Source organism: Anarrhichthys ocellatus, unplaced genomic scaffold, assembly GCF_004355925.1.
Source record: "Anarrhichthys ocellatus isolate YVR2014 unplaced genomic scaffold, GSC_Weel_1.0 scaffold9, whole genome shotgun sequence".
Lineage (NCBI taxonomy): Eukaryota > Metazoa > Chordata > Actinopteri > Perciformes > Anarhichadidae > Anarrhichthys > Anarrhichthys ocellatus.
The window spans coordinates 10,711,097-10,724,484 of NW_022280039.1; the positions used below are offsets into that span (position 1 = coordinate 10,711,097).

Here is a 13,388-nt window from a genome sequence, read left to right on the forward strand (position 1 = left end):
ATGATGCATTGACTAGTGGACGGAGGAAGAGAAGACAAAATGCCCGTCAATGGACTCTAGATGTCTTTGTGCTACAGATATCCCTCCGATCATGTCTTTTGTTATCATAAAAAAAGAAAAAAATCCCAATAACAAAGTCATGTATAGTGACCCAGTGTTTCAGTGTTAAGTCATGCACATGAAGGAGCGTTTTGTTTTACATGCTGTCACTTTTATCTCGTGTCAGTGGGAACTCCACATTGTAATAACATGGTGTCGCCTCCTCCTTTCACTGCGTGTGTAGAATAAGCTCTCTGAAATCATGTCCTGAATTAAAAAACGTCTTGTTTTACGTTCTGAAGACGCCCTTCTTGAAAAACCCCCCCCCCCCCCCCCTCCTGTTTTATCCGTACTGTGACATCAGTGTGTTTGACCCGAAGCTCTGCGTTATTCTGCTATTAAAAAGCCGGTGAGTCACCGAGAGGAGCTCCAGCTCTGAGTGAGTGACATGTGGACACTAACTTCATCTGGTGAACAAAAAGGGGGAGGCTGGTCTTTGGTCAGCTGTTGCGCCTGCGCTGCAAAAAATATCCACATCAGCAAGTAATTTCATCTTAATTTAACTCCTAATCTGTTTTTCTGACGCTTATAAACGGCTGGCACATATTATTTGGAGGAGAACAAGGTTTTATTGTGTCATGTGCTCTTTATTTCTAAGGATTTTAAAGCTCTGTTCGACTTCTTACAAAGATGTTTTTTGCAGTGCGCGTGCTTTCCAGATCCTCCCAGCACTTTCCGGAACCGTCGTCTTGTGAAATCCCCGTCCAGTATAAAACCCGCAGCCAAGAGAGGTTCATTTTTTTAGGAAAAGCAGTGCACGCTTTCACGGTGCGTAGTTGGATAAGCTGGTGACCGCGCAACATCCCAGAAAGATAAAGTTTTACCACACATAGATTACTGTAGTTCTGTATTTTAATTGTTAAAGAAAAGTTTTGGTTCGGGGTAGTTTGGTCCAAACAGCAGAACTTGAACTGGTCTGGAACTCATCTGGACATGGCAGAGGGAGACTTCTACACGATGGGAAGCCGGCAGAGGTTTCCCCGGGATCCGTTTGGAGAGTCCCCGTTCAGGGATCAGCTCGGGTCTCGGTTTATGGAGGATGACTTTGGGATGCCATCTTTCCCCGAAGATTTGTCAATGGACTGGCCGGGCTGGGCTCGGCCTGGTCGGCTCGGCACGCGCCTCAGCACGTCGCCCTTCGGCAGCGGTTTACGCACAGGTTTCCCCTCGCGGCAGTCCGCGGGAGGCCCCGCAGTGTACACGAGCAGGTACGGCGAGCCGTCCTCCCGGGGCTCCCCGACCACCACCAGCAGCAGCACCGGGGGGGAGCCCTGGAAGGTTTGCGTGAACGTCCACAGCTTCAAACCAGAGGAGTTAACCATCAAAACGAGGGACGGATTTGTAGACGTGTCAGGTGAGTTGGGATGATGTCGCAGAGCCCTAAACTGAACTGGAACAGGGTTTTTTTTCTTCTGCAGGATAAATAACTTTATAGTCAAAGTGTATTGAGGATAAGGGTCTTACTTTTGGTATCAATGACTGGAGGTCAGAGTGAACACTGACTCAGTTTTATTCATAGAGCACATTAAAAAACAACAAACGCCTTTAAAATGGGGATTTAATCATCCAAAAACATAATCGGAATGAAAATAACAGTCAATTTAACGCATATTGCACATAAAACACCTTGAATAGAATATAAACTAAATAAATTGGGCAAATAGTATCATCTGCTTGTGAAAAACTCCTAAAACGTGCAGTGTTGTAACTTCCATTGAGGACATTGAGGTCATGCCCTCAGTATTGCTAATATTAAATAATATTACATAATATGATTTAAAGGTGTATTCTGCATTTTCTTAAGACTCAATATCTATGAATGTTTCTTTTTGGACAAACTAGAATTAAATGAAGTAATATTATTGTTGTGTCTCTGGCTGTGTCAAAACAGCATATAGATCTGAATTAAGGAAGTTAATTCTTGTAATTATTGTATGTTAACATACAATATAATTGAACATCTGCAGTATATTTATAATACAATCATATTAAATAGTAATAATAATTTCATTGAGAGATTTTGGATTCTTGACCTCAGTATCTCTAAAACTTCTCATCCCTTCAATATATTGTTTCATTTTTACTACTTTAACTTTTCACTAGCTGGTCACATTTAGAGAAAATATCTTGAACAACCATCACCTGAGACATAAAAGTTGCACAGAACAACATGTACACGGAAAATACACGGAAAAAGCAGCAGTCCGGCCAAATGAAAAGGCAGAATCTTCTCTCTCAGGCTCTTCACTCCGAGCTGACTGAGAAACACCAGCTCTTTCTCTTTGGCAGCGGGTTTGAAAGCAGCACAATGAAAGCCTCGGCGGTACAACATGGTCTCAGCATTAATTACTCTTGATATGGGAGAGCTAAACAGATTTTGGGGCCTGGGACTTTCATGTTGGCAGGCGGATCCTCAAGCTTGGACACCTGTTTCAGATTCCTGGAGAATCACTCCCTCAGTCACCCACGAGCTCGATTTAGATTGAAGGCAAGGCCCGTGACAACAGTCTCTGTTTACAATAAGACGAGCCGCCGCTAGACGCCGGAGAGAATGTTCTTGAAAACAGTTTTTCTGTTTCCTGCTGGTGTCACGTTCTTGCCCAGTCACTGGTTATGGGAGTAAGTTACAGAAATGACGTCGTCGTGTCAGTGCTTCATAGAGAGACGGATGAATTCCAGGGATACCCGGAGCCGAGGAGGGCTCAAAGGACAGCAGGGCCCCCGACTCTGAGTTTTTTATAAACACATTGTTGGTATGCCAGTTGGGTCATTCAATCAGCGCCATGTTGGGCCTGTTAGTGACTCGACCCCCCCCCCCCGATCTAAAAGTGTGACACACAGGAAGAGTGATACAAAGCATGCTGGAGGTGTTCAGTACATGAAGGAACAAATGTTAAACACAGAATCCTCCAGAAGAACTCAATGAACTCGTCATCGCTTACAGTTCACCTGAGCGGTGCCATCAGCGAGTTTAGATCCACTGTTTGAGGCGACTGTGGCTAAGTGGAGAGAAGGGCCGTCCTTCAATCAGAGGATCGGTGGTTCGATCCCCGGCTCCGCTAGTCTGCATGTCGATGTGTCCTTGAATGTGATAGAATCTGAATTGTAAGTCGCTTTGGATAAAAGCGTCTGCTAAATGACTGTAATGTAATTGTTACCAGCTATAATACAATATATAATATTTTGTATTACAAAAATACATTTTAAAACACCTTTATAATAAATATAAAATACATTTAGTAAACATGATTCATTATTATATAATTGTTATGTAAAAGTAAAATAACAATTAACTAAAGTGTAATCAACTACCAAATGATTATTTATTAATGATGGTTATTATAAAGTGTTACCGTCTCGTCCTCCATCTCTCCTCCCAGAACATTCAGTGTTATGAGCGTTACATAGAGCGTTTGGAATTTGGCATGTCTGTCGTAAGAATCTTAAAAATAAGCGGCGGCAGCGCCTCGTTGGATGACTCTCTGACCAAACCTCCATTATTCATGGGACCAGGGACCAGTTTTAAGTCTTGGTGAGGTTTTAAATAATAATGTCATGACTTCACCGGTGATCTTAGCACAGCCCTCTCTGGAGTTTTGATTCCACCCTCGATCTCCGGTGGAGTCCAGCACTTTGGGCAGGCGGAGTCGTCACTCTGGGGGTATTGGGTAGCACACAGCGGCGTGCAGACGGGGGTCGAGGGGTGGAGCGGGCCGTGATATTTAGCAGCCCCAGAGCAGCTGCTATACCAAGCCTGAGAGATACAACGGCCGTAAACCGAGCAAGCAGGAGGTGTTCCATCATTTCATGTTCATTTCAACCCACCCAGTGGCCCCAAAGTATAAAAAACACTGCCACTGGTTGAGCAATGGAAAACTGTGTGGGCCAAACAAAACATGTTTTCATGCCAGTGTCATCACCAGCTTTTTAAACAATGTGATCAAACCGAACTGGACACTCATTTATGATACATGACCTTGCTAAACTAAAATACATATCTGAGGGTATTTAACGTTACTCTGCACTCTCTCACTTATTTTGTTTTTTTTCAAACAGGAAAACATGAAGAGAAGCAGGAAGAAGGAGGCATAGTCACAAAGAATTTCACAAAGAAGATACAGTGAGTGTAATCTCAGGGGTGATTGATGGATGCAAACTCTCTTTTGGTTTTCCACACTGCACATTATGGACACAAACTATATTCATGACCACATGTGCAAGATATCAACTATGTTGAAGGCTGAAGTGTTGGTACATTTAAGCCAAGTAATGTATATGAATGCATTAAGTTTCCAATCATAGACTTTAAAACTTTATTTTCTGCAACTTTATACATATGTCTTCTCGGTCACTTTAATTCCCTCTTAAAGCTCTATGTGTATTAACTTTGCTTGTTTGCTGAATACTAACATGTACATGAAGGACAAAATGGACAGAAAACCCCATGAGAACGAAATGCTGGTTAATCAGAAGCTAAGCTGGAAGACTTTGACTTTTTTATGGAGAACTCTTGAAGGAAAACTTCACCAACAAAATGACCATTTGTATATCATTTACTCACCCAGCGATACCTTGACCTCTTGAGGTAAACCAGAGTATTATACTGTGTCGTGTGAGAGCTTGCTTCGGGATGTTTTGATGTCATTTTTCTGTTGTTGATCGCGATCCCCATTTACCTCAATTCATCACGACTTTTCTCAGTTCTGACTCTTCATTCGCCCTAACCCTAACCCTAACCCGTATCTCCTAATAATGTAAAAGTCAGTCCACAGCTCTCACTTAAAAAGTTTTAAACAGCTGCTACAAACGGCTTTAAGTGGACAAACAAACTGTCCTCAACACTCCCGAACACTAGAATACTGATTCAGGCTCTACACGGAGAAGTGTCGGTGTGTACGGCTGCACCAACGTCTCGTTCATGTTGGAACTCATCTGAGCCAAACGGGTCACAGAAGTTTCCACAACCTGTCCGCCTGTTTTAATTGGGCAGCGAGAGGACTTCAAGCAGCAGTGCTACTAATCGCTGGTGCGAATCGCTGGCGCGTCACTCCGGTTTCTGCTAAGTTCCTGTTAGCTAATTAGTAAGCAGTTGTGCTCGCCCAGCACTGTTCATGTCACAATCCTGGTAATTGGAAAGCCCTCAGATCAGGCCCGTGCTCGTCAGCTAAGCAAAACATAAAATAAATGACTGACTGAATGTGTATATATAGAGGGGGGGGGGTTCAAATATATGAATAACTGACCTCGATACCCAAATCCTCTGCTCATAATAAAACAGAGATAGCACAGTCACAGTACTAGTTTGTATAGTTGGGGATGTACTTTACATCAAGCACCAAGTACTTTTTCATTTTGTTTCCTGTGCAAAGTAACTAAAAGCTGTCAGAAAAAAATGGAATAAAATGCAAATATTTCCTCTGAATGTAGTGGAGTAGAATAACAAAGAAGATAAAATATGAGATAAGATTATCCTTTATTTGTCCCGCAAAGTGCAACAACAAAAAAGAAAAAGCAACTATAATAAATAAGTCATCAAACGGTAAAGATATCATAAATACTTAAATCGTAAAACTAACAAAAAGTAATATAAGATAGACCACATTACTGCACATATGAAATGTTGATCTAGCACGAAAAAATGAGAATGTTTTATGTAGCTCACAATAGGTTTAGTTCTACAGTAAACGTGTATTTCTGAATGTTACTTGCTACCACTTTGAGTGTGTGACCTACAAATGAATGCAACAAGTTCATGCAGATCTGAGCAGGAAGGGTGACGGCAGATTAAAGGGAAAGTAGTCGCTCCTAAAAAGTAAAACGGCAGCAGTTCATTCCAGAAATGATTGATAGAATACACTGATAATTTACGGTAAACAGGTTCTACGGGTGGACTTTTTTGGTAAACATGAAACATGTCCGGTATTAACCAAATATGTTTGTTGAATCAGTGCAGAGGTTGGAGAAAGACAACATACAGTATGCTTTAAATGTTTTTGCACACACACACACTCGCCGTGTCCGGTCTCACTGTCTTGTCTCTGTCTCTGCATCTCTGTCGGGGGGGAAAAGCATATTGGACAGTGTTTTGGCAGCTCTACAAAATCAATGTGTGAGATAAAATGTGCGCTTGCCAGAGGTAAATGAACTCCCCGAGCTGGACAGATAAGGTTTCTCCTGGAGTGCCACGTTAATGGGCCGGCTGAGGGATTTGACTTTGTCAGAAGGGGCAACTTTGCTTCACAGCGATTGGCCCCTTGAAGAAAGGTGGGGGGGGGGATGCAGGGGTGAGTCATAAATACCCAGAAATGAGTCGGCATTTTTGCACTTTTGATTCCCTCCTCTCAAAGTCAGTAAGGTGGCATTTGGAAATTTTAACGTTTTGTTGTACAATACAAAATACGTCAAAATGTACCCCTCTTGTGAATTTTGATGCTTTTAAGTGTCTAAAAAAAGGCGGTTGCTAACAAGTGGCTAAATGAGACCACTAAACGTCATCACACCAGAATCTAGTCTGCCTTTATCTTAGTGGTGGTGATGTGGAGTCATGTGACCGTGGTGTAGTACATTTATATTATATATTTATAGTTTCTTACGTCTACCGATTATATTTAGACTAAAAATGAAAGTGGTGTTTATTTGTGAAGATGAATTGTAATGTTTTTTTTTTTTTCATAGTTTAACTTAACATCCTTTTTGGCACCACCATCGGTTTCAATGTTTACAATAGTTTAGTTTACAACCAAATACCTGCAAATGAACGGTAATCTCATCAGCTTCAACCTTACTTCATGTTTAGTGGTGGTTCTAATAACATGCTAACATGCTAAACTATGATGGTGAACATGGTAAAAAGGATTTCTGCAATGAGATGCAACCTGTTGTTGGCAATTACAAAAAGGTTGCAATAAACATAGAGTCAGAATCGGCATGTTTACACCTGTTAAACGTTAGCATGCTAGCTTTAGCATTCAGCTCAAAGCACTAACTACAGCCTAACAGAGCTGTGACTGCAGATTCTTAGTCTGGTGTCAGTCATTTTTGATTGACATACATTACATTGCACAGTAGATTCAATATATCTGTTTATAGTACATTCGCAAATATTATCATGAAGTAGAATGAAAAACCCCAAAAGCAGCAGAGAGTAACTGCTGGTGCTTGAGATCTCATTCTGAGAAAGATTAATATTGATGATAAAACTTGCACTGTCTTCAAACCTCTGGGCCTCCTCCATCGTCCATGCGCCCACATATACCTGAGCGCCTTTGTCCTTTGAATGATGTGAAGACATTTTCATGGACCTACTTCCTGTAACTTGTATTTATTTTATTTTTAGCTTGAATTGAATCGCTCTCGTTCCCTCCAACATGGAGGTCGTGTTTTCGGTTTCGGTTTTGTTTATCTGTTTGTCAGCAGGATTACAGAAAAAACGACCTGACTGATTTTCATTAAAACTCTGTGGAAGGATGTACCATGAGCAGGATTACAGGATTTATCTTTCACTTTTGTGCACATTGCCAGATACTTTAGGGCATTTGGCCTTGGCAGAGGTCTGTTTAGGTTCTATCTAAATAGGATGTATTATAATCTGATGCTTAAGACTCTATATTTCTATCATAACAACGTTCTCCATTTTTTGTTATTTTCTTTTTCCCACCTATTGCCCCCCTAGCGATTTAAGGAGGTGTGGGCCCTCCATTAGATTTTTGTACTTGCTGGAGGGTGTTGTTGCAGTGGACCTGTAAAGCTCCATGAGACGCTGTACGTGATACTTGCCCGCACAAATAGACCTGACTTGACCCCTCTGTCTGTATGCTTCTGTGTGATGAAGCTCCAGTCCCTTCTGACTTATTTCTCAGTGAAGTGGGAAAGCCAGTGGAGGGTCCTCTCTAATTAAAAGGAGTGCACACCCACAGTCTCGGCCTCCTCGTCTGAACAGGGCAGCCTGATGTTTATATTAACTCCCAGAGACACTTGGCTGCTCACACCGAAAACCCACAATACCCATATTTGGCCACACTGTCTGGACAAAGAACAGAGTTGCCTGGAATTCTTGGGTGTTTGCCTCTGAAGCTGTTTGGAGGACTTTCATTCCAAAGGGATGTGTGGGATTTTGATAAATCAACTTGAAATCAACTTGATAACTTAATACCAGTATCAGTTTGGTAAAGTAACATCATTAAATAGCATTGCTCCGGAGGTAAAACCCCTTACATACTGCAGCTCTGGCTGAACTTCTTGCAAGTTGTGCAAGCCAATTATCCCACTCTTCTCTGGCAAATATAACATTTTCAGCATGAGAAGTGTCAAAAAAAATATTAAGCAAAGAGGAGTTAAATTAGCTGTTGCCTGTATGACGGATGAGAGCAGCAGATTAGGAAACTGTACACCGATGGTAATTTACAGGTGTTAAGCAGACAGACGCTCTCGTTAATTGGAATCGGGTTTATTACCTCACACCTGGAGCCCATGTGTGTTTTTCCTCTCCCTCGTCTTCGTCGCAGAGCTGGAGAATTTTTAATGAAAACTCCTTTTGAGTTCATCTCCCGGGTGTGAGATTTTGTGAGCGTAGAACGAGTGCTATAGCCGAGGAGGACTGGGTGAACATTTTTAATAACAGTCAAAATCCCAAGCCAAGTCTTTTTTTAGCTAAGATCATCTAACTGCAGGCTGTTCATTGGTATTGTGTCAGTAAAACAATCCCCCCAATTAACAATGTTTTGGCAGCAGCTCTTATGGAGGAAAATATCCCAGATTTGCATGACCTCCAAGCAGGAAGTGAACTGTTTCTCTAGGCTGTTTCTCCTCACCGCTCTCCTCCGTTTTGTTGCTCCCACTCGTGCTTTTAAACATGCTGAACACACAGCAGCTCACAGATTTTACACCAAGTAAACTTCTGCTACTCTTAACATCTGAACTTCTACCCTTTGCATAAAAAAATCCCACTCACTCATTCTCACCTCTCTTACTCTCTCATCAGGATCCCGATAGATGTGGACCCCGTGACCGTCTTCGCCTCCCTGTCCCCCGAGGGCGTCCTCATCATCGAAGCTCGGCAGACGCCTCCGTATTACCTCTTCAGCGACGAGGGCTCCCCGCAGGGTGGAGACGCGCAGGTGGAGGTGGAGGCCCTCAAGCCCCAGGAGGCCCCCGCAGTCTAAAACCCAGCGTCCTCACTAACGTAACGAATCATCCTGCACTATTGAAGACATGTTTGATAGGAAATGTGTGGCCTTCAGCCTAATGTTAATGTGTAAAATATAATAGGTGAGTCTTGTTTGAGGTCCTTATTAAAGCTGCACAAGGCAGAGATTTTAAGTATACAAGCAGATAAGTGAAGAGCTTCCTGATCCTACAGACAGAGATGCTCTACATTGGCCGCGTTGCCCAAATTAAATTCAGGTGTCACTTCTTTTTCATGTCAAAACCCAAAACTCAAATGTCCAGAAGAACCCAAAACACAAGGTGTTTTTTTTAAACTCTTTTATTACAATGATTGGAGACCAGCTGCTTGGATAAACATGCACTGCTGTTTGATTTCTTCCATTAGACCCTCTACTGTCAGTCTGTGTCTCTCATGTATTTCCGTTAAATGCATATCTTCAGAACTGCAGTGAAGTTTTATTCGATTTTTTTCCAAGTTCACAAACTTGTCTTGTGCAGCTTTAATATTATACATAGTTATATCCTGAGGTTATGCAAGAGCCGTTGGGCGGCTGATGCATCATAAGTCACAGCATTCTCACTAACCGGTAAGTTAATATGACACTGAATGTGAATCATAGTTGTATTTATGTTAACATGCAATTCATTTATTGGAGGTTTTTGCATCGATTGTATTGTTTGTGATTTTATTTGGTTGAAAAAAAAACAAATGTGCCTTTATTTCCTTGAGTGCCTTGACTTCCTTCAGTTCTTCAGCTGTTTATCTTTTGAGTTGATGAATGTCATTTAAACTGACAAGAATCGAAAGCAAGTTACCTTTTGTGGCTTCATTATGGGGTGAATCGTATTCTACCAAAGTGTATTGTAAATATACTTCATGTGCCAATTCATTCTAAGTATTAATCTAAATATTAATCTAAAGTGTTCCACGTTTTGCAACATGGTTTGCTTCCTTTTTCTTTTCTTTTTTTCTATTTGAGTGTTTGGGAAGATGGCCGCATGGTTGCTGAAGCGGACAGTCTGACTTGTTTGCCAAAGACGTTTGTCTCCTGCATTCTTTTTTTTGTTGTTGCCGTCTTTGTGTTGGCTGATGCAATAAAAAAGATGTCCAGCCAATCTCCCAGTGTGTCTTAACATCTGTGTCTTTTTATTGAGAGCCGTGCCACTCTCTGGCCCGGTACCAAGGATCCAGGGAGCCTGTGGTGTTATTGTTGGATAACAGAAGGAATTGGGCAGCAGATTAGCGGAGGGCTTAGTGCTGGCTGAGATTGGCACCGCCGTGTGCTGCGGAATGGGCCAAATGCACGGAGGCAGCACTGCCACAGCTGTTTGTATGCAAGTGCGCAAAAAAATTAAAAAAAATTGGGGCAGCTCCTTTGCATGCTGTGTGATGTAAAATATTGCAATCCTCTCTGTGTATTGGAATCAGGAGGGATGATCAGCTGGGAAAAGAAGTTGAAAAAACATCTATATTTACTGCTATTAGATGATGAGTGGACCTGTGCTGCCATGGCAACGCCATAATTGGGCAAGCTATTCACGTGGAAGTGACTAATGCACAGCTGTGCAAACGTATAGTATCATATTAATGTCAAAACCTCTTAGCTGGAACGGCATGATAATTAATCACTTCTTTTTTTTATTTTGCACTCATGTATTTTCAGAGGTATGAATATGATGCTCATGACTGATCACTTATTCAGGAACGGTTGCAAATTCACACATTCGTTTAAAGATTGAGAGGATGTAAAAAAAACATGGGAATAATGAGTGACACAAACACAATTTTCACATGCTCTTGCTTTATTGGAGCTCCAAAGACAGCGTGGTTACATATGGCTACGTGTATCTACGGACTAAAATGCATCTGTTGAACTGGCGCAAGGCAAGCTGTGCAGGCTGTTTCAGTGTTTTGTCAAAATGTGGTGTGTGTGTGCAACATTTCGCCGATATTCGTGCCTCTACTCGGCGTGTTCTTGTTTTACTTCGGCGGCGTCCAGCTCCTGGCTCGGGCCCTGCTCGCTCTGTGGACTCTCGCCCAGCTCTGGCTCCTCAGGGTGGGTGATCTCCTCTGTGGCCTCCTCCCCTGAGCCTGCCATCACCTGGATCTCTCCATCCACGGCTGGTTCTTTGTGTTCAGCCTGTTCGGATGCATCTGTGTGGATTTCCTCATCTTCACGGCTCTTCTGAGAATCTTGAAGACTTACTATGTCTTCGCCATCTACAGGTGCTGAAGGGCTGGACTCTCCGGCTGGGTCTTCGTGGGTCTCCTCCTCCTGTTCCCTCCCCTCGTCATGCTGCTGAGGCCCAGCTGTGGCGCTGCCAGGGTGGGCCTGATCGCCCTGAACCTCTCGTTGAGACTCTTCCCCATCGTCTTCTGCAGACGGAAAACACTGGGCCTCCGGTGCTCTGCAGTTATCCAGTTCTGTATCAGGGGCTTCATATTTCTCCTGTTTTTCTCCAGTCACCTCCAGCTCCACCTGTATTTGTGCATAAATATGAAGGAAATGTCAGCGGTGAAATGAAGTCATTACAGCTAGCTCAGCTCTCATGCCCCACCTCGATACCACTGAACTTGCATGCCAGTCCTTTCGTAAGTGGAGATTTAAGAGGGATATTGAGTTGGATCCAATCAGCACATATTGTTCAGAACTTGTCTTTAAACTCTCCAGTTGGAAGGAATGCATTGACATGGGAAATGTGCTTGACTCTCATCAGGAAAGCAAATAAGCACATATACCAAAATGTCAAACAATTCCTTTAAGGGAGTCACTCCAAGTGAATAGGGCAAAGCTTAACTGATAGATGTCAGCATGAAACTTCCCCATGTGATTACTCACAGCGAGCCAATTCTTTTTATGTGTTAGACGTTTTCTAAAATGTTATGTTTAAATGTGCAAATGAGGAATTATCTTATTTAATATGCACTCATTTGGATATATTTCCAGAGCAGAAATCTGCACAGTGGATAAAGCCAGGTTCAAAATTAATTTTGATGAATTGGAGTCAAAGGTTTTTTTACAGAGGGAATTTGGATATCTTTTTGTGTTAATCAGAAAACTCAAAAAAACAATTTCACCATGTTTTTTAGAAATGACATCTATAGATGAATCATATATGAACGTTAAAAACCTTCGGAATAGAGATAAAAATGAAAATGGAAGGTTTGTTGTGCTACTGAAGTGGACATGTCTGGCTCAAAAGGGTAACAGTTATTAACTAATTAATATCACTATGAAACGTCCCCACATTATTACTTACATTGAGACAATCATCCTTTGTATTACACGTTTTCTGAAAGGTTATGTTTAAATGTACAAATGAGGAATTATCTAATGCAAACCGTTGCTGAATTTAGGACAAAACTACAGAAACAAGTAGACAAATTAGCGAGATAAACACCTAAAAGTGTGTTTGTTTTTTAATTAATTTAGTTTAGTCTGAATAAAGACATGTTATGGAAGCAAAATAGCCCCAAGTATCAAAATGTATCAGAGCGTGGGGTGTCTCGCTCTAAATGTGAAAAAACCTCCCCGCTGTGGTCACCTTTATGGGAATGATGATGGCAGGAGGAACGGAGGGTTTGGAAACTGGAGCTTCCACAGTCAGGATACCGTCAACAGAAAGCGTGGATACGATTTTGGTCACATCAATCTCAGCTGGCAGCCTGAAAAACGACACAATCCTGTTTACAATGTACATACAGTAATATCTATTTATTTTTTCCAGATGTCTGCATTCGGCGTAGAATGTGTGTGTGTGTGTGTGTGTGTAATAGTCTGCAGGTTTATTATCAGTGTTTACTCTGCATACCTGTATTTCCTTGTAAAACATCTGGCAATAAATCCATGCTCGTCCGGCCTCTCCTCGTGCCTCCCTGGGGATGGATTACCGTTTATGGGGAAGAATGTGAGGACACACAGAGGAATCGAGCAACACGGAGCAACCACTCAACACAGAAATTAATTTCTGCCACAGCGCCGTGATTTCCCCGAGCCCATTATATTCAGCAGCTTTCTAATTTTGTTTCGTTCAGCTTCCTTTCCATTAGTGTTTAGTTTTGAGGGGTTTATTCTGTGAACTGAGAGAGAAGTCTATTCAGATAACTCTGTTAAGAGATTATA

General features: G+C 42.0%; 1 protein-coding gene across 1 annotated transcript; it reads left to right on the top strand.

Annotated features, from left to right (window-relative positions):
• The first annotated feature begins 372 nt into the window (after nt 1-372).
• hspb8 (heat shock protein b8) lies at nt 373-10,620 on the top strand. Its single transcript, XM_031849767.1, has 3 exons — nt 373-1,453; nt 4,156-4,219; nt 9,080-10,620. Exons 1-3 carry the CDS (start codon nt 1,033-1,035, stop codon nt 9,258-9,260), a joined length of 666 nt encoding a protein of 221 aa, XP_031705627.1. The 5' UTR covers nt 373-1,032; the 3' UTR covers nt 9,261-10,620.
• Nucleotides 10,621-13,388: the final 2,768 nt, after the last annotated feature.